Genomic DNA, 22,911 nt, shown 5'->3' with positions numbered 1-22,911 from the left:
GGATTATGTAGATGCCCGTGTACGGATTGCAGCGCTGGAAAGTGTAGCACTGAAGAGGCATTGATTGTCCGTATATGTGGACAATACAAATTAATACATTCAGGCTACTCACTACTGACTTTCTATAGTCGTTTTCAAACACATAGCAAAGCTGAAAGGACATTATTCGGATTGTATAAGTAGTTTCAAAAATAGTAGCATTTTGCCTCAAAATGGCTACATTTAATTGTACATAGTTTTGTTTGAATTGAAAAACGTAAAAAATTTCATGTAAAATGGCTCTACTTGTCAAAATATTATCAAATTCAAAGTAGGCCTACAAAAGTTATAGTTTATATATATATAAACACACTTTTAAACCAACAGATGCAAAAAACTACGTTTTATTTATTGTTAAATCAACAGTAATCTGGTGATACTACTGTTAAAAATAGTATACGGCTATTATTTATTTTCAGTGGGGAACAATTAACACGTTTTTTTGCTTTACCATGCATTTGTGTTTCAACTGGTATGGTTGCCAGCTGGATGTATAAATGGAACAGCCGTTTATTATTTTAAATTATCAAACTGTAACTGTCCCCCGTCTGGACGCTTTCAGCACTCATTGTCCCCGGATTATTATTCCACTGGTATTTATAGTGTTATTTTGATTGGTAGATTCCAAATCCCAATATTTTCAAACAATTTATTCATGCACAAAAAAACACCCGATGAAATAATCTTATCAAGCAATGAAACGAGAATATCGGTCAGAGACCGAAGACTTATCGATCGAAAGTTAGGGGATCCCCAAAACAGCGCGCTTACTCCATAGTGACACCTTGTGTCCCATCACTAATTAATTAATAACTTGCTAATTATACGACATAATTCGCCCAAAATCAATAGGCTTCTGGTTCGAGATAAGATGAATGCACCTGCAATCTCGCTTTCGCGCTTTCGTGAGAAATCGCGTGCATCTAACAGACATACAGACAGACAGACAGACATACATACATACATACATACATACAGACAGACAGACAGACAGACAGACAGACAAATACCTATCAACATACTTACCGATTAAAATCGATTAAAATCGAAGAAGCACGGGTTTTTGGAAATGGAGGAAATGAAATAAAATCAGTTTTTCGCCCAGCATTGAAGCAAGCACCCCTCAAACTGCTCTTTGGACCCCTTGTTGAGCCCCGGTGTTCGGTTGAGAACCGCTGCTTTACCGTATGATCAATCTTTCTGCATTCAGTGGTATACTGAAATATCGGTTCAAAATGGCAAACGTATCTTTGCCCCTTGAAAATACAAACAGAAGAAAGACAAAATCTAACCCGACAGAATACACGTGCTGACTCTGAACGCCGGGAAGTTCCTGATTGTGAAGGTGCTATAACTTGATTCGAGTATTGATATCATTGATGCACCATGCATTGTTTCAATCTAAATGTTGATTCCATGTTATGGAATACTTTCTTATGTGATTATAGGGGACATAAAATGGCTGCACGAAGCCGATTGGGTGTTTTACTCCATAGCATTAGATGCAGTTCGACTTGTTACCACTGTATATTGTATTGAATGGGTTGCTATATTTCCGTACGAGAATCTGCACGCTATGGACGCCATACGCGTGGATACGCTAATCAACTTTACGGTAATGTTCGTTGATTTCTTCGTTGTCAACATCCCGACTTCTTCCTTTAAAAAATACGTTTGCTTCAATATTATATTCTGTTCTTTCTTTCCTTTTGTAATAAATGCTGCTAGTTTACATTTAGCTGTATAATGCTTCACAAAATTTAAAATGATTACGGAGTTTGTTACCGGCATATTGAATATGATAAATGTACCAGGAATACTAGAAAGTACCTCCACTCCGCCTGGTTGGAATTATATCATCTAGGGAGGTTGTGTGAAAAATGATTGCTATTTAATCTAGCCTTGTGTAAAAATGGAAATACCAAGTCTCGTGGTCGAATTTCGTTTTTGCAATGATACGTTCGTTTAACATTAAATACCTTAATAACTGCGATGCTTACCTGGCATACCAAGCAAACTGGTTTTGAAATGCGCGAGAAATAAAAATATTTTTCCTTATTAGCACTTGAAATGTTCGGCCCTCGTCGCAAACTTCCCTCCATTCTCCAGACATTTTCAAATTTTAAAAATCATAATAAACCTAATTTATAATTACAACCAACGATGACGTCCATCCAGTAAACGACTTACTGACACTACTTGCTATAAAACAAACAACGTACAGCGGCACTTGTTAGCACATAAATTTATGTGGATACAATGCATTTAGAATCAATTTTTTTGTTTTATGAATTAAGAGTCATTCGAGGACCGCAAAAAATTTGTCCGCGGGCCGCATATGGCCCGCTGACCGCAGTTTGCCGACCCCTGGTCTACAGGTACAGGGCCTCGTGATGTTATGGATTAGGCTGACTGAAAGTTTCTGTTTCTTCTAACTTTGTAGAACCGTCTCGCTCAGCACTAAGTTGTATATATCATATTTCTTGACGTAAGTAACTCATTTTATGTGCTTGATACTTTTCGGGTTTACAGCCTACCAAATTATCCATACCACATGTAAAGTGGTAGTTTTGGACTGAACGTTATGCTACCAATTTTTACTTAAGTTTATAAAGAACAAAATGTTCTTAGGCTTCAATTAAGTTCTTGGTTATTCCTGCAGATTTAATGGACCTATAATTGAATCAAACGTTGATATTCTGTTCTACACCCAATAGTTCTCAACAGATAAATATTTGAATATGTGTTTGTTGTTTTATTCACCTAAAGAACATGGGGATTTGAAATAAAAATTATCAATGTGATTAATATACACAACCATTTTTCCGCTTCTTGAGGCAATGTGATAAACCAATCTCAAATTGTTTCAAGTAGTGCTAAGCATATAAAAAAATCTGTTTTTCATATAACAGACATTTATAATGGAGCTTATTATTGACTCAACCCTTTTAGTATACGGTCTCATGAAACAACTTATATTGATTGAAATGCATGCCTGAAAACCAAGAGCAGTCACAATCTATCTCATAGCAGACGATTAAAAATAAAATTTGAAAAATTGTTGCAAATTTGCTAATTTACTATAATGAAAATTGGTGTCATTGAATTAGGCCAGACAGTTGAATATCTCGCATTTGACTGGACTGACAGAGAAAGGGCCAATATGCTTTAGACTTACTTTACCCAAAATGTGGAACATAAAAAATTCAACAAGAAAAACAATCAGTTCAATTGAAAATGCAAGGCAAATATTTGGTCATCCACTCATGGCGTGGAACTAACTATAACCAAAATAATATGGTAATCAATAACATCAATTTTATCAGAAATCCGTCTGATTTTCCAATCTCATAAAATATATTTGTTTATCCTGCATTGTTCTTTCGAACAGGTTGTCCCACCCTACGCAACTGGTTTGACGAGGATTTTATCAGATATTTTCCCGGGAGTTGCATTTCTCGTAACCCTGCTATAGCTGATTGGAATCCAGCATTAAAATCGATGGCTACTTCGTTTTGAATCTGCTCCGTAATGTAATCGTTGTATCTGTATGGTAATGAAGAATGAAAGAATATTAACAGTTGTGTCGTCAATCATTATCTGTAAAACCTATTTCGATTAAACACCTGAGAAATCGTATTAATAACAAATGTATCTTGTGGAAATTTTGGGTTGCTATAAATATATAAAAAAAACTAACTGTGAAGGATTAAAAGGTTGTTGTTCATTCTGCTAATATTCCGTAAGCCAAGTATATACTCAGTTCTAACCAAAATATTTTCATCAAATAAGTTAATTGTACTCACTTTCCTTGCTGATCAGGTCCACCGACCAAGGCTCCATACAATGTATGTGGACTGTCAGCTGATATACGTAAACGAGAAGCATCACACTTAGCGGGTGGATCAAGACATGAACTGAAAATTAAGGTATTATATTTGTTAGTTATTCATCACTAATAAGCAGGAATATAACTCTCAGTAGTAGGTTCCTGACAGTACAGAAGAATACCTCCGAGTACAGTAATACTACGAGTTACACAACTAGCAAGGATTTAAAAAACGAAGCGTTGTGAAACAATAAATGAACCACCGTACTGCGTAATACACTGACTTCTTAAAAATGTAATATTATGGTACCTAAGTTAATTATGCCTATTATACGTCAACCCCCACCATGCACCTTAGAATAATTTGCAATATCACGTCTCGACTAATATTATATTTAAATCTAATATATCCCCAAGCTATAGACTCCCTAAATACAAGCCGGGTTCTTGTTATCATTGGGGAATGCAAGAAATATCTTACAAACAATAAAGTCATTTACCTTGCCATATGATGAGGACGTTTCGGGTAATTCTTACCGAATCCGACAACGTAACTACGTTCACCGTCACCCAGAAGCAAATGAAGTTGTTCCTCTGCAAATGATGCTGCTATTGATCCGAACGGAAAGCGTTTATATATCATTGCTGTCTGCAGTGCCAAAAACGCAGAGTTTGCTATAAAATTTTAATAAAAAATACTTTTGAATAAAACAAAGTAGTCTTTTATGAAGTTTGTTTGCCGATTTTCTGGTCACACATAATCGAATATAGTTCTATTAGCGCCTAAATCCGATGCCGACTTGACTTTCCCATTGTCATGACGCATTCTGTAGTTGTCTTCCAAATAGGAATTGGGACATTTATCCATTCTCATAAGATAAACTAATACTTCTCAAGAGTTTGAAAATAGTAATGAGAATGTATTTTAACAAAATTACCCGTGTGCATGTTTGTTCCCTTTTCATGTAACCAAAGCTGTTTGCTCGGTGTTCGCGTTCCATTCTTCGCCAGTTTGATTATCAATTTTCTAGACTCTATCAAATAATCCTTCTTTTTCGTGAATTTGGCTAACAATATCTGAAAATTCAATAATTTCCAATTAATTCAGTAAATAAATGGAATTAACGATTTTCTGAATGTTATGATTTTTCAATAGTTGAAAATTTACATAAACGTCCTTCGCTATTAAAAAAGATCGTTAGACACATTCATTCGGCAAAAGTATGAATTTGCATGTATGAAAGTATGAAAATACAGAAACTAAATTAATATAAATATGCATTGCATTATGCATTAATCTAACTGGCTTATCTTCAGCCAGCAAACTTGGAGCTGAGTATACTTCCACAAGACTTTCACAATTTGGTTATTTTAATAGGACTTCAATATGCAAAATATTATCGACAAAACATACCGGCAATGCGTTTGTTTTATCTTCCCAGTAGAACAGGTTTACAGGACTTGTGGTGATTTTCTTGTACATAGCTTCTGCTCTTTCAAAATATGCTTTATTTCCTGTAGCTTTACCCATCCAAAGCATTGCCCACACCTGAAATGAGCAGGAAATTTTAAGTTAATATAAAAATATTCGCAAAAATTAAATGCCGCTGTGCCCGCTGAAGAGTTTGAGTTTATTTTTACTTTGTATCATAATAATAACAAATTTTCTGATTTTCAGCCACATTCGTTGTTTTTTGGTAAAAATGTCATCAAGATAGTAATAAATATAGCCTGCATTGGGTTTATTGGCCGCGTGAAAAATAGAATAGATTACTTGAGGAAACCGAGTCAAATTTATTATTTAGCGATCTCGATCGATAAGTATGTTGATAGGTATTTGTCTTTCTGTTTGTCTGTTAGACACTTTCGTATGCTACGCGATATCTCACGAAAGCGAGGTTAAATCTGCTCCAAATTTTGCATGTGCATCCATCATATCTCGGACCAGAAGCCTCTTGATTTTGGATGAATTATGTGGTATAATTAGCAAGATATTATTTAATAAGTGATGGGACACGCGGTGTCGCTATTGAGTCAGAGCGATTGAACATGCGGAAGTTCGATAAGTCGGCGGTCTCCGATCGCTACCTAGTTATTAACTGTGATATAATTTGAGTAACCACAGCATTTCTATCTGTTATGTTTAGCTATGATCGATCTACCAAATACGTTGAATTGTAATGTCCTATTTAGTAATATAAATAATATATACTAAATAATTAATTTACCAAATCATCCAAAGTGTCAGATGTCGTATGATATCTGTTCGCAGTTGAGGGAATGACTTGACTATATTTGCCTGGATATTTCTGTGCAAAACTGTACAATTGCCTGGCGTGGAGCAAACATTCTTGAGAAAACTTGGAATCTGTTGAACAAAAATTCCGGAGTTAAATTCTGACAAGTCGTTTTGTGCGAGACAGAATAAGATAACATCATGCCATTAACGATATCTCCTTCCAGCTCATATTACCATTAAATCAACTAAATTCCGAAAGAACTTCCTGAATTACTTATGTGATTATATTTAACAACAACCAACTCTCGGCTTGTCTTATATGATTTGTCCATTTCTTTAATCCAGTGGAATTAATTAAGTGAAATTTTCTAACAGTTTGTTTCCCGATTTTTCGCAAGACCGGGGTAAAACAACAAAAGTTTAAGATAGGATTTATCCAGCTTTATTATGAACGTAAAAGGCATGGAGAAAATGAAATTTAAATATTAACACTCCATGGCAAAGTTATGCGAGTTCATTCCCCTAAATCCATCAACAATCTATGTCTTAGCAGTGATTAATTTAATTAAGTAAAACAAATAATTGATTAAAATTATTAACTATTTCAACGGGTGACATACCTGTTGACTTGAACATGAATCCTGCTGCAGCTAGAGCGGCCGCTGTTTCAGCAGCAACATCTTGGCCTGGATTTTTAGTATTTATCTTGTATATTTTTCTTCCTTCTACGTCCAGCTCTTCTGGCCTTGTCCATTTCGTTCCACTTGAATCATAGTCTCCTATCTATAGTTCAAGAAACAAATATAAATGATAGTTATTGTTGCTTGACAATGTAAGCTGCATGCTGTAATGTGTAGTCACATCTTTCTCTACATGTTAGCACATCTCTTTCATATTTATATAATCATATCATTATTCTTTCGTTGTATGGTCATTACTACTTGGTATTTTATTACTTACTTTTTCCATATTTCTAAGAAATAAAGGTTGTTAAGTCATATACCAGCTATACTGATTGTCCATATGTTGGACTTTTATTTACCGCAAATGTTTGAAACAACAATTTGTTCAGAAGTATTCTCATCTACCAGCAACATTATATATAAATTATGTACCAGAGTTTTTACACCCAAGGTGAGGTAACTGAGTACTGGTGGCCCAATTCGGGTTCGAACGCAGTATAGATCAAGAGATGAAAATATATTATTACATTTTTAATTTAAACTGACCTGAACCACTAACTCATTCGCGCTTGTGTGACAGCGAATCAAATAGTTTGCGTTACTTTTAATGATTTTCACAAGATCGTCGTATTCACCAGCGGCAGTGTATGCTGATTTATAATCAATTCCTCCCCAAGCAAGCATAGTTGTTGTAAATGCAATAGCCAATGTAGACTTTTCGTAACCAGCACCTAAAGTTGATCAGAATAGTTTTTTTGTGAGCAGTGGGCCAAATTATCGAAACATAGTGATTATGATGATATAACAATGTTTTTATGTTCAGCGTTGAATAAGCAAATTGCAGTCACATCCATGGTGTCGTTGACAACTCATCAGAACACGAAATATACAGATTTAAAATGCGGGATCATCATGCGTGCTCTTGCTCTCCGGATGATCACAGAAGCTATATATATCTGATTTATATGTTTGGACTCGCTCAACCTACTTATCTTATGAATGAGAAGAGGTCTATATTCAAAATTACGCAGCTGCCAAAATTATTATACATATACGTTATTGTAATTGGATTAGGCTAGATATAATTCATTTATGTATTACTAAACATTATCGATTGTAAAAGAAGTTAATCTCAAACTTACCACTGTAAAGTCCTCCGAACAAGGCGTCCCCAGTGTTACATCCATCCTTCAGTGCAGAGTCGCCTCTCCAAGGTATTGGGAATATTTTAGGAAGTTTGCCAGATTTCTGAGCCATGTAGAAAAGTCCAGATTTATGCAGAACTTCGTTGTAATCATAGATTGATTCTGTGTAAATGAAAGGTAAAATATAGATAATGTAGATGAGGTTTTTGACAGTGTTTATAATGAAGCGAAACAAATGATGATAATATGATGATGTAAATGATGTTCTATGTCTTGTAATACGAAGCGACCAATAAGCAGGAAATTGACTTCAAATTATTGCTATCATTCTACCAAAATTCCTAATTCATTCAAAGCATCGCCAAATTCAAGTTTCAAGTATTGATATTTTTCCGCATATTTGATATATATATACAAAATTTTGCGTTTTTGTTCACGATTGAGAAACTAAACCAACAAATCTTGTAAATTTATGATAAAATTAAAGACTTGTTATGGTTACTTTTGCTTGAGCTTTTAGACCATTTTGGTCTTGTTAATCCTCCTTCTGGAAGGACACCATTAGCAGATTTTGCCAAGCATCTATTTGCGGGCCAGATATTCCCGGGACGAGGCTTGAATGCTGATCTTGGCCGAGCGGTTCGTCGGGGTGCTGCTCCAGGGCGTCTTGCTGTTCCTGGTCGTCGTGCTCCAGCTCCTGCCGTTCCGGGCCGTCTGGCTCCAGCTCCAGCCGTTCCGGGCCGTCTGGCTCCAGCTCCTGCCGCACCGGGCCGCCTGACTCCAGCTCCTGCCGCTCCTGGTCTTCTTGGAGCTGGAGTTTGCTCAGTGGCTGTCGCTCTTGAAACTGCTGGAGGTCTTGTTGGAGCGCTTGGAACCCTGGAATTAAAACAATATTTTTCAAATGTACATATAAATGCAAGTTATAAATAAGTTTCTGAATGATTCTTCATAATTGTGTGGAAATTTCACAGATGATGTAATGAAAAAAATAAAATAAAAATACATCGATACTCACTCTTTTGCTTTAGTGCCGTTTCCAAGTTTTTCTAGTACTTTTTGTCCTTGAAACATGTTTCCAACAACTTTGCCAGCGAGTATGTCGTCAGTACATTTTCCCATGAGCAACGCTCTGCCACGGGGCACATTTATGTCTTCATTGCCAACCTTTCCAATAAAGGCGACTGTCAAATCCTGCAAAATTTGCGAAAATTCAAATAGTTGACATAATATATGTGATACAAATTTTATATTGTGTATGTTGTATTTTGATTTGTATATGTTATAATATTAACCAAGTTATCAATATGAAAAATTTATACACCAATATCGCACTTACCTGATTATAATGAAGTACTGCCATATACGGCTTAGGCAAAAACGCAACGGTTTTTCTGTCGTCTGTGGCGATGAAGAAATTAACAACGTGGGTTTCAATATCAAGTATTGGTGACTCGAATTGTATTTTCACTATCCATCCATTCATCATTGGTTTCGTTAGACGAGAGAAATTTACCATTGCATTGAAGCCTCCTGGCCAAAAGCTAAAAACTGTAATATTTGATTCGTAGTATGGGCAACCATATACTGTTTTGTTAATAGTCAGTTGAGGCTTATAATTCAATCCATCATCCATCCCTTGCCATGCATCTCCATCTTTCGCCACAGCAAATTTATCATCTATCTGATCTAATTCTTTTCCCGGTACATTTGGAACTTTTTTCAATATTGCAACACTCTCGGGTGAAAACGTACCCACGGGTCTTGGCAATATGGGTCGGTTACTCAATGGTACAAGAGGACGGAAAATTGGGAGTGACGGGCGGGCTCGTATCGGTGGCCTTGCGGGGGCAAGTGGGCGGAATCCAGAGTTGGCTCCAAGTCGACCTCGTGCTGCTAATCGAGGAGGTGGACGAGTTGTGGGTCGGCGTGGGTAAGCTGGTCGTCGCGTTATTGGTTGTAATGCGCGGTAAGTTGGCATTGTGGGCCTAGTTTTGGGGGTCGTGGTTGTTGGTTTCGTGGTGGTTGTTTTTCTAGTAGTTGTGATTTCAGTTGTGGTTGGCGCAATAGTAGTAGTTGGTTCTTCTGTTGTACTTACTGCCGCTGATTTTGTTGTTGTAGGAGTTTTTATTGCTTTTCCGACTACAGGCTTAGGTCCGGTTCGTCCTTTGGCAACAGGTTTTAATCCCAATTTACCTTTTCCGGGCAAAGGTTTTTTAATAGGCTTTTTAGTTGGTACAGGTCGTCGTTTTATTGGCGGCTTTTTAACAGGTTGTTTTTTACCAAAGCCAGGCTTCTTTCTGGCGAGTAATGGTTTCTTGCGAGCCAAACCAGGCTTTTTACCTTGGATTCCAGGCTTTTTCTTACCAACAAACGGTTTCTTTTGGGCACCCGCTGGCTTCTTGACAGATAGACCCGGTTTTTTCTTGGCCATACCTGGCTTCTTTCTGGTACCCACGGGCTTCTTTGCAATTTCTCCCGGTTTCTTAATACCAGCAATAGGTTTCTTTCTAGATAAAGCTGGCCTTTTTCCCCAAACAGGTTTTTTTAGGGGTCCCCTTCTTGTAACTACCGGTTTTTTTGTAGGTGCTTTACTAGGCGTGACTGTTTTTTTAGTGACTGCTGGTTTCTCCGTGACAGAAACAGATCTCTGTGTCGATGATGTCGTTGATTTTGGCGAAGTAGGTGGTTCTGTGGTTTGTAAAATTGTTTCTGTCGTTGGTTCCTTTGTCGCAGTTGTTGTTGACTTTTGAATTGGAGTAGTTGGTTTCGTCGGAACTTCAGGTTTTTTGACAGTTTCACTAGGCTTTTGTCGGGTTAGAACTGGCTTCGTAGTGCCGGTAGGCTTTTTAGGAGCCACACCTGGTCGTCTTCTAGTTCCCAATGGTTTCCTTCTGCGTAAATTGGGTCTCTTTCCTGTGAGAGGCTTTTTCAGTGGCCCTCGTTTTGGAGCGGTTGGCTTTTTTGCAGGAGCTTGTCTCGGAATGGTTGGTTTTTTGGTTTCAGTTGGTATCTTTGTCGCCACAATAGGAATAGTGGTTGCAACGGTTGTTTTTTTCAATTCTTTTGTGGTTGTGCTAGGCTGAATTGTTGATACGGTTGCTTTTGTTGTAGTGGGAGACAATTTTGGCGACGTAGGTGGTTCTGTGGTCTGTATAATTATTTCTTTTGTTGGTTCCTTTGTCGCAGTGGCTGTTGTTACTGGCTTTTCAATCACAGAAGTTGGTTTTATCAGAACGTTAGGTGTTTTGGCAGTTTCACCAGGCTTTTGTTTTACTGGGGTTGGCCTATTTATAGTTCCGATGGGCTTCTTGGGAGCTACGCCTGGTCGCCTTCTAGCTCCTAATGGTTTCCTTCTGCGTAAATTAGGTCTTTTCCCTGTAACAGGCTTTTTCAGAGGCCCTCTCGTTGGAGCGGTTGGCTTTTTTGCAGGTGCTTTAGACGGAGTGGCTGGCTTTTTGGGAGCCACGCCTGGTTTTCGTCTGGATCCAGTAGGTTTCCTTCGTAATGTAGGTTTCTTGCCAGCGCCGGGTTTTCTCAATGGTTTCCTTGGTAATAATGGTTTTTTTGTTGGCTTTTCTGTTGGTTTTCTAGGTTTTTCAACCGGAGAAATGGGTTTCTTCGATGGAATTTTTGGGGGTTTGCTCGGTGTAATTGGTTTCTTAGGTGATGGTTTTTTAGACACGACAAATGGCTTTATAATTGACACTGGAGTCGGCTTCTTGGTTGGAGAAACCGGCGTCTCGGGTTTCTTCGATGGACTTTTTGGGGGTTTGCTTGGTGTAATTGGTTTCTTAGGTGATGGTTTTTTAGACGCGACAAATGGCTTTTTAGTTGACACTGGAGTCGGCTTCATGGTTGGAGAAACCGGCGTCTCGGGTTTTTTCGATGGAATTTTTGGGGGTTTGCTCGGTGTAATTGGTTTCTTAGGTGATGGTTTTTTAGACACGACAAATGGCTTTTTAGTTGACCCTGGAGTCGGCTTCTTGGTTGGAGAAACCGGCGTCTCGGGTTTCTTCGATGGAATTTTTGGGGGTTTGCTTGGTGTAATTGGTTTCTTAGGTGATGGTTTTTTAGACGCGACAAATGGCTTTTTAGTTGACACTGGAGTCGGCTTCATGGTTGGAGAAACCGGCGTCTCGGGTTTCTTCGATGGAATTTTTGGGGGTTTGCTTGGTGTAATTGGTTTCTTAGGTGATGGTTTTTTAGACACGACAAATGGATTTTTAGTTGACACTGGAGTCGGCTTCTTGGTTGGAGAAACCGGCTTCTTGGGTTTCTTCGATGGAATTTTTGGGGGTTTGCTTGGTGTAATTGGTTTCTTAGGTGATGGTTTTTTAGACACGACAAATGGCTTTTCAGTTGACACTGGAGTCGGCTTCATGGTTGGAGAAACCGGCGTCTCGGGTTTCTTCGATGGAATTTTTGGGGGTTTGCTTGGTGTAATTGGTTTCTTAGGTGATGGTTTTTTAGACACGAAAAATGGCTTTTTAGTTGACACTGGAGTCGGCTTCATGGTTGGAGAAACCGGCGTCTCGGGTTTCTTCGATGGAATTTTTGGGGGTTTGCTTGGTGTAATTGGTTTCTTAGGTGATGGTTTTTTAGACACGACGAATGGCTTTTTAGTTGACACTGAAGTCGGCTTCTTGGTTGGAGAAACCGGCTTCTTGGATAGCGTAACTTTTGGCGACGTAACAGGCAATCCAGTCGTTAGTAGTGTAGTCGGCGTAACAGTTTCTTTAGTTGATGAAATTGATTTTGCTGTCGTAGTTATTGTTTTTGTAGTTACAGGCCTTTCAGTTGACGTCGACGATGATGCTTCAGGTAAAATGCTTGGTTTTATCGTCGAGTCCAGTTCTTTTGTTGACAAAATTGGTGGACTGGTTGATAATGTTGGTTTCACAGTTGTCTCCTCAGTCGAGGTGAGCTGATGTGTGGTTGTTGTAGTTTTCTGAGTTTCTTCAGTAGATTTCGTCGTGTACGCAGTGGACGGTTCGGTTGCAGCTGCTGGTTCCGCTGTGGTGGTGCTTGGGTAAGTTTTGAAAATTGATGTTCCTTCAGATTGACCCGTTGTTGACGTATCTGAAATTAAAATAATTTCTGTGCTAGGTATAACCGGTCCTTTGGAAATCAAATCCGTCTCATTTGGAGCAGCAGTTGAATCAAATGTTTTTTCCACTGTGACGGTGCTTGTGACAGTTACATTTTCTCGTGTAGAAATTGAAACGGGATTGGTAGTTCCCTCAGTTTGACCCGATGTTGACGCATCTGAAACTAAAATTATTTCTGTAGCGGGTGTAACCGGACCTTTAGAAATCAAATCCGTCTCATTTGGAGCAGCAGTTGGATCGAATGTTTGTTCCACTGTGACAGTAATTGGGTCAGTTATATTTACTAGTGTAGAAATTGAAACGGGATTGGTGGTTCCTTCAGTTTGATCCGTTGTTGACGTATCTATATCTAAAATTATTTCTGTGGCGGGTGTAACCGGTCCTTCAGAAATTGAATCTGTCTCATTTGGAGCAGCAGTTGGATCAAATGTTTGTTCTACTGTGGTGGAGTCTGGATCAGTTCCATTTAGTATTGTATAAATCGAAATGGGTTTAGTAGGTCCTTCGGTTTGACTCGTTGTTGATATGTCTGAAACTATTATAGTTTCTGTCGTGGGTGTAACTGTCTCATTTGGAGCAGCAGTTGACTCAAATGTTTGTTCTACTGTGGTGGAGTCTGGATCAGTTCCATTTAGTATTGTATAAATCGAAATGGGTTTAGTAGGTCCTTCGGTTTGACTCGTTGTTGATATGTCTGAAACTATTATAGTTTCTGTCGTGGGTGTAACTGGTACTTCAGAAATAGAGTCCGTCTTATTTGACGCGGCAGTGGGATCTGGTTGATACGAAATAGTTGTTATGATTGTCTCTGTTGCGGATATATTTAGTTCCTTTATAAGTTCATTTGTAATGGTTTCAATTTGTTGAGTTGATTCCGTCGTAGATATATTCAGTTCCAGAGATGTTGGAACCGACAATTCAATCTCTTCTATCGGTTTTGTTGTGCTTGTATTTACAGAAACCAATGTCTTTGTACTAGATGTCACCATTATTGAAGTTTCAAATTCTTCAGAAATAGGAACTGATTTTGTTGATTCTACCATCGATTTAGAAGTGACCATATCACGTTCTTCAACCATTGTCGACGTTTCATCAATATTCATTACTGGTTTTGTTGTTGAGATATTTCCAGAAATTAAAACCATTTCTGCCGTTTGAGTTGCTATCTCTATTCCTGACGTGACTGGATCTTCGATAGTAGACAATGTGCCACTGATCTCCAAAGTGGAGTCTGTTGAGGATATGTTCAATTTGATCGAAACTGGTTCTGTACTTTCGATAAAGGATTCCGTTGTGGTGGCGTTTGGATCAATAAAAACTGTCTCATTAGGTTTTGCGCTTGGCTCTACTGTATATACCTCTGATACTCCCGAAACTGGATCTGTACTTGCGTCGACAATAGGTTCCGATGAAGTTGTGTTTGGATCAATAAAAACTGTCTCATTAGCTTTTGCGCTCGATTCTGTTATGTATTCCACCGATTCTCTAGTAACTGAAACTATTGTCGCCGTTTCTTTTGTAAGTTCGACAGGCTCTTTAAACGCAGAAGTCGGTGCTTCGGTTTCATCTATTAGAATTGTTGTAGTTGTATTTTGTCTTTCAGAGAAATATGTTGGCTTGTCAGTTATCATACTTGCTCCTGTCGCTGATGCATTTACCGTTTCAGGCATAGTTACAGGATCCTCGATGTCTTCAGTCGTTTTAGCTGGAGTCGTGCTTTCAAGTATAAAGACTGGAGTTGCTGTGTCTCTGGTTTGTTCTGTTGTGAATGCATCTGTTATTTCAAAAGTTGCGTTAGGTTTTCTGGATTCTACGGATGGTTCCGTCACAAATGAATCTGGTGCTTCAGAAATTAAACTACGATTTTCTGTTTCCACATACCGATTCGTTGTTAAAGTAATTGGTACTTCGGAACTAGAAACTATCACAGTTGATTTTGTCGTAGGTATATTTGGTGTTTGTGGAATTGAATCAACTTTTGCTGTTGTTATCGTTGATTGTTCTATAACACCAGTCGTTAAAACTGGTTTATCTGTTTCCTCAGACACTGCGACGGGTTTTGTAGTCGTTGTTGTAGGTTCTTTAGAAGTCAAAATCGATTCTCCTTTTTCTGTGGGTGATGTATCAGGTTCTTCAGACAAAAATAGCGGTATCTCAATTTCTGTTGGTGTTAGAGGTGATGATGAGATTGTCGATGATACTGTTGGTATAGCCGATTCATCGGTTGGCATAATTGGTATTTTCCGCGTACTTGGTGTTGATCTTCTTGGAGGTGGAGTTTGTTCTGTTGTCGAAGGAGAGAGTATTGTAGTTGTTGAACTAACAAAAGTTGTAGTTGTACTGTCTTCTTCGTTTGAGAACATGCTCAAATCGGTGTCATGGGAATCTGAAAATTACATATTTCACATTGATATATACTAGATTATTCTTGCTACATGTGGGCCTACTAAATGCATCAATCAAATACATTTTTTGCTGCATATCGACTGAATCCTCTATCTTTGTTTCCTATCATTAAAATAGTCTGAAATAGCCTGATATAATTATTTCACATTTGGTTGCGAATTCACCACTATTAAAATATTTTATGATAAAATTCCGTGTCTCCAAAATGTCGTGTCCCACTTGTCCCACGTGTCCCACGTGTCCCACGTGTCCCACTTGTACCACTTGTATCACGTGTACCACGCGTCCCACTTGTACCACGTTTCCCACTTGACACATGGGACAAGTGGTACAGTGGGACACGTGGGACAAGTAGGACACGCAGTACAAGTGGGACACGACATTTTGGAGACACCCTGATAAAATGATGTCAAACGTGCAACGAATATTACCTGATAAAGTTTCTTGTTCTGAATTGAGATTATCCACGAGTACCTTCTGTGCATCAGCACCTTTCAAATTTGGATATCTTCTGCTGATAGATGTCGTCCCTCCCCCTTCAGCAGATTTCAATCTTATAATTTTCCGCGGTGCCGTTTTCATTTTACCTCCAGAGTTCTTTTTTCCTCGCTTTGTTTTTCTCCTATTTGCGATTCGTTTCTTTCCAGTCTTTGCTTTGGCTACTGGCTTCTTTTTGGATGTAGCCTTGTTGGCTATTGTATCAGTGAACGGATTTTTAATATTGGAAATTGCAGATTGTGGTGTTGATGCCAATATTATTTCATCAGTAGAAGTCGTTGATGTAGTTGTTGGTTCAGGAACACACGATACTGATTTGAACGGATACCACAGTCCTGTTGTGGTTTGGCAAACTTTAAACTTCGGTCCGCCGTTGAGTAAAAATCCTTTTTTACATGAGGTAACACATCGCATTTTATCAGGAGAACATGAGACGGCTCCATTATCCGGCTTACTCATCTTTTTACATCCAGATCGCAATATCGTTTCGCCTTCATAAGTACCTGAAACGTAGTTATACGTAAATTAACAGCTATTACATTACATGTTATCGAATATTGAACAAGAGACATGAGATTATAGTTTAGTGAAAATACATTCATTAACATCACATTGTATAAACTTGTATACTGTAAAACTCGGCAAAACCAATCAACCTACCTTCCAGAACACTTTTAAAAAGTTTCAGATTCCTTTTTGAAGAGCCGACAGGGTTATAGCGGTTGACGAATCGTCGGGGGCGACCCCGTATTCTAGGTGCTGTACTTGGAGACAAGAAAAATACATATTTCTTGCCAAACTTGGGTTTTAGACACGAAGACGCAGAACCGAAGTCGCCAACTCTGTTTTTGAAAATAAGAAAAATATAATTAAACCTATGGTTGAAAATTTTTATTGCATTTGAACAAATATTAAATTTTGCGTGATGAAAATTTTGTATGCCATTTCTGTCGATCCATTGAGAAATTCCGTAAAATATTTTAGACCAACAGAAATATTTCTGGATATAGCATTCTATATATAATTTCGGTAAATCATGAATAAATCATGTCTTAAAGTATATACAAGTGTAAACAAAAAAGATTGGTTTCAAATATAAATATCATACATTAACCTATCAAATATTTTTCTATACTATATAGATTTATAAAACTCACACGAAAGAATTGCCCAATTTGAGCTTCCCTGCTTTTGTAGAAAAAATCGTAGTGACTCGAAACGTAGCACTAAATTTTGGTTTCTTCTTAACAACATTTCTTGCCAAAACCCCTTCTACAACAATGTCAGATCTAAAAATGTTTAAAGAAAAATGTGTTAACACAACGTCAACAATGCAAATTGTAACGACAAATATATAAAACGCAAATAATCACGAAAAAAAAAAGACAACGTAAAACTCATTTTTAACAATAGTCACTAGGCGTTTGTCGATCAATTGGAGCATTGTAAATGCATGCTAGTTGGCGATAAACTCACTACACTTTATGTGCAAACGTTTGAGCTAGAATAAATCAAATCTAAGTCGATTGGATGATATTGGGAAAAATTTACATTATGGAGCGGTCAAAAGTAAGTTGATCATTCCTGTCGATACTTTCGATATAACATTTATCGACTTTGGTGAGCACGAATCGTATTACCTATTGTATAATGTTCAGTTTATACAAAAATAGCATTAAATGGGATAAGCTGAAACTCAACACAAGATCAGATAAAGAAAAATGGTCAACGACTGGAAGACTGACTTCTCTAATTCCAGTTTAACGTTGGTTTTGGTCTATAGATTAACACGAAACTAACGGTTTCCAAATACTTGATGCACCAACCAAAATCAATCCATGATTTTATTAAATACTTTACTAATTTATGATTGTGAATAAAACGGCCCATTCAAAAACCGTTTCAAAAAATGTAGAAATCGTTTATTCGGCTGAATGTGGAAGAAATTAGTCGAAGATGTAAATTGTTTTCAAGTAAAAGCCGTAAACGCGCCATCTATCGTTAAACAATTTTAAGTTTTCCCAAAGACTCGTTTGATTGAATGCATAATTGACTTTGCTATTTCAGTTTGGCTGTGAATTATATGATATAAAACCTATCAAGTGTTGGTTTAAATAAATTATATTATATCAGCTTTGTCGGAAATCTAAGCTATAGACTTTGCTCTACGATATAGTTCACAATCCTAGTTTATGGCCTGGAGCAATGCAATGAAACGCATCGCATTTACGTACAGTAAAGTGAGATATAAACACACTTGACTTCAAAACTGGTTATATCACTTTAAGCAAGCATAAATGACTACGATATATTTGTAAGTAAAGTCGAATGAAACCCCTGGAGTGCTAGCAGAGGAATATAGGAATTGCAACAACGTCGTTGTTTCCTTTATCGGGGAAATACTGTTAAGACAAACACGAATTGTAATGAATATAAATATAGAAAGACTAATTAAATTTCGACTTTAATTATGTCATACGATTCATAATTATATACCATTTAAAATTGCGTTGTTAACCTTAGCACCGAAAGTGTCCCCATTTAACCTTAGGTTGATTTAGATTTAGATGAAAGAAAACAAGATTGATAAAAATAGAAAATTGAACTCGAACTTTGAATATTGAAAAGGAAATGATTGATTACACAACATTTTATTCACTTGATTAAGGCATTCTATCCCATTTTAAAACTATAAATAAAATTAACTATAATTTGAATGTATTCAAAATCTATACATTGAAAAAAATGGTTTAGAAATGACACACTTTTGCAAAATGCACAATCAATTATTTTTTTAATACAATATTTATTCACGTCTTTTGCTCAGAACAAAGCCCTCATACAAGCAGCACTAATATAGAACGAATTGTGAGAAGCTACTATTGGTTGGTTGCTTCTGATTGGTCGCTGCTTCTACAGAGTCTTGTTCGGAGAGGAAGAGTGAAACGACTCACAAAAAAAGGGCTCAACAAAATCGATCGATCATTTTTACAAAAATCGTAATTTATTTTAAATTGTGAAAATTTGAGGTTATGTAACTATCATAATCAAGCTATTGAGACTAGCATAAATTGTATAACTTAATTGAAAATATTAAATTATTTGTCACATATATTTTCGAAAATATCCTGTATAAATAAATATCAACTTCAAAAACAGGATGCTGATAATTCGACAGTGACATTTAACTTGATTCACGTTATTTTTATTTTAAAGCTATCATTAAAATAATTTCATATCACCAGTATTTTTATAATAGGTTCAAAAATTGGCAAGGCTTACCGTTACATCGAAACACGCCATGACCATGACCTTAATCAATAGCCAAAGCTAGTGTGTTATCTATTGTTCTATTACTATCATGGACGTGACATTTAAAATTACTTTCTACCCGCGTTCAATTAAAATATCATCATGCTTCTGCTTGTCTGTGGTTTAATATACTGAAATAGATACGATATATTTTCACAGGTTATTTAAGATGTCTAGACGTGACACAACATTGCAAGTGATTTAGGATTATTTGTTAATTCTCCCCGGTGAACCACGCAATGTGGAACGATAATATTTGACAATAACTCGATTACATAATCAAACCCACTAGTTTTAATTCAAAATGTATACAGTTTATAAGGAATATGTGAAAATTCGATTTTAGCCCAAACAATATGGTTTTCCCCCGATTGATTCTCCAGGATGGAATCATATAATTTTTTTTTTCTCAAATTTTTTATTTAGACTATGGATATGGGCACGAACAATTCTATTATATTCAAGAATCCATAATAGTATGAATGACTGGTTTCAATTCTCTGTCACAATATTACATTTTTTACATTTCTGCCGATTTTGGGTCTACTCTAGAAAAAATAAGGTTTAAAAATGTTGATGATTATTTTTGGGGTGATTTATTTATCATTTACTAATATTTTATAATAAATTGTGTAAGAAATAGCAAGCATTTTGCCAGACTCACCAGAATTGAAAACTTTTATGTATTGATATATAATTATAGTAAAATTACCTAAATTGCCCTAATTATTGTTTCAATATTTGGAAATGATACAAATGATTTAAAATACCATATCCGATTTGGAAGCACTTCAATGGACGGTAGCGGAAGGCCATATTAGGGGTAATGAAACCGACAATTATTGGAGAGAATTAATATGCTGGGTTACAAATGGCATCCGATGACTAATAAGTTCGAGTAATTAAAAACCTGAGAAAACCGTTCAGAATAACCGCATTTAATTTTAAGATAGTATATTTATATGGACATGCCTTGTACCAGACTATTATTTAGTTTGTGTCGTTTAAGTTGTCAAGACTAAATAATATTGTACATAGCATTACCATAAGGTTAATCATAGTGTTTTCATATAAATAACTTCAATATTACTAAAAGCCCGGAGGTGATTTTTGACGCTCAGTGCATAACAAAAGTAAATGACTTGACTTGAACTGAGAGTCTCAACAATCACTGAAAAGGGTGAAACGTGTGTATATGCTCTGTTGGTGGGAAATATGAGGATCAAGAGAGAGAGTTTTTGTCCCCTAAATTATCCACCTCCCTAGCTTCTTCTTCTGTCTGGAATATGTTTTTGCTCTATTCATTAAAAAATGGCATATAGTTATAACCGTACTTCCAATAGAAAATGCGGTTATACGAAAAATAACTCAATGAGCATTTTTAGCAATTGTAAAAGTACAAGTCAAAAATATTGCATCATGACTTGTTCATAATTATCAATGATTTATTCAATGGATGATTTATTGAAAGTTTAACCGATAAATTGTGTATCTATGTGCTAAACCGTGAATATTTTGGCCCTTTCAATCAAATTAGTAGCACCCTGTTTATGATCATTTATTTTTTGATTGTCGGGACACCTTATGTTCGTGCGATGATTTATCTAGTGATTAGCCAACTCCCGATTCCCACACAGGATGTAACGAATTCAATAGCAAAGACTGCTAATCTTATTATCTTAGTACATTTTTAACTTGAGTATATCATTTTACATGAAAGCTGTATTATTTCGGTTATTTCAAGTTTGTGCATTGTTTAAAAATCGTCAAAGGCCAAAGCCGCCTATAGAAAGATTTAAAAAAAAAAGGAGAAACTTTTTAGGGTATCTTTAATTTCAAAATACTTAGCGTTTGGAAGCATTTGCCCTACCATTTAAAAAGATAAGTGGTTTCGGTCTACAAACAACATAAATTTAGTGAATGCATCCACTTTGTACCTAGTAAGTAGAATCTATTGAAAATTTTAGGTAACATGTTTTAGATGGCTTCATTGTCAACATCTGTTGTTTGGACGTCGCATATCTCAGGTTGATTTGTTTATATTTAATACAAACTGATGAAGAATATTGTAATGTGATATACGTTCGTATTATGTTTGAATTTTCGATTTGCTTTACATTTTTAGAAGTGTGCCAATGATCGTTGCCACACGTCTGGCTACGAGTCACTGTATAAGTCTTCACTTTCAAATTTGGCTTGAATTATAATAAAACTCCTATTAATTTAACAAATTTTGATTACAAAACGGATCATCGAAACCGGTACTACGTCTTTCATTTCGTTCGACAATTTGAATATCTTCCAATTATAGATAATAACTTTAATTCGTCTTTTTGTTTGTTTTCTTCAGTGAATGGCTAATTAGAATCTGATCAGCGTTGCAATAAAACAAAACATGGTAAATAATCGTGACAACAAAATTTCCGCCGGTTGCCAAACGGAAGTGCTCATTTCTTTATAATAAAATATTAGTTGAAAATTGACATAACTAATGACCAACATTTATTACTTGTCCAACTCATCTAGCATGGCGTTAAATCATTTATACTTGGCTGTTAGCACGCAAAATTATCGCAATCATTATAACATTGTTTTATTTTACAAACATGTGCATGTAACAAATTACATTCAAAAGATTGTTGTGCTAAAATCAATAATGTATAGGTGTAAGATGTTTTTTACAAGATGGCGTAAAAACCACATTAAATAACCTTTACTATATCCTAGCATTGTATTCGTTTACAGCGTCTACTAAACCTTTAAAATTAGACTTGGAACTGTCACCGCCCGACGCATGGTGAATAACACGAGAAAGTATAGCATAATTCTCTTGTTACATTGCAGACCACGATGAGGATTAGTGGATAATTATATATACAGAGCAACAACCAAGAAAATAAAATCCTGCAGTTGACGACTGTCCTTCGTTGTTCCCACGGTTTTGGCGTCTAATGAGTTTATAATTGAGATTTTTCAAACAACGAGCCTCGAATGAATTTTTCTATACCCGCCAAACCAGTAGTTCTTATTAAACACGGTAGTGGATCTATTATAATGTATGAGACAAATATAATGACGTACCTCAGCGCAAAATCATCAAAGTTGACATCTTTTTCAGGAGTTACGCATGCATCAGTCTTCCTGCTCAATGTGACAAATGTCAGTGTCACTAGAGCCACCCATCGAATCCACATACTCCTGATGTGGTCCTTGTCCCGATGTGATGTACTGGGTATTCCCCAAAAATGTTAAGATGCGATTTTCTTCTTCAATAGTTAGTGCGATTTATTTTGACGAAATAGTTAGCCTACATTGGGTAAATGGCTTGTGATTTTATCCTAATTACAGGCTAATCACTGCCTTTACTATTTGTACAGGTGTGGCGGCTACTTTATATCTAAAAGACGTGTGAAAAAAAATACAAAAAGTCAAATGGAATGACTGAGCTTCATAAAGGTCATTGAATTCAGAAGGTTGCAAGACAATGACATTTAAATACACAACATGAGTTCTCAAACACATTAATTAAACGACAAACTGTTCTCAATTTTTGCCCTATCGACGGGAAAACGCAAAAAGAACTCATTCATTGAGGTATTACACGGATCGGGCGGCTGTCAACTCGCACTGTGTTATTAGATAACATAAATGC

General features: G+C 36.6%; 1 protein-coding gene across 1 annotated transcript; it reads right to left on the bottom strand.

Annotated features, from left to right (window-relative positions):
• Positions 1 to 2,779: 2,779 nt before the first annotated feature.
• LOC120335261 (uncharacterized) lies at positions 2,780 to 22,677 on the bottom strand. The gene is made up of 16 exons (XM_039402744.2): positions 22,341 to 22,677; positions 17,105 to 17,236; positions 16,608 to 16,789; positions 15,881 to 16,450; positions 9,272 to 15,429; positions 8,951 to 9,126; positions 8,438 to 8,811; positions 7,933 to 8,097; positions 7,337 to 7,521; positions 6,728 to 6,890; positions 6,097 to 6,236; positions 5,283 to 5,417; positions 4,807 to 4,945; positions 4,369 to 4,543; positions 3,846 to 3,956; positions 2,780 to 3,585 (listed from the first exon to the last, which is right to left on the bottom strand). Exons 1-16 carry the CDS (start codon positions 22,451 to 22,453, stop codon positions 3,405 to 3,407), a joined length of 9,099 nt encoding a protein of 3,032 aa, XP_039258678.2. The 5' UTR covers positions 22,454 to 22,677; the 3' UTR covers positions 2,780 to 3,404.
• Positions 22,678 to 22,911: the final 234 nt, after the last annotated feature.

Source organism: Styela clava, chromosome 2, assembly GCF_964204865.1.
Source record: "Styela clava chromosome 2, kaStyClav1.hap1.2, whole genome shotgun sequence".
Classification (NCBI taxonomy): domain Eukaryota; kingdom Metazoa; phylum Chordata; class Ascidiacea; order Stolidobranchia; family Styelidae; genus Styela; species Styela clava.
Note: the sequence above shows the minus strand (reverse complement) of the source record. Positions and strands in the feature narration are given on the sequence as shown.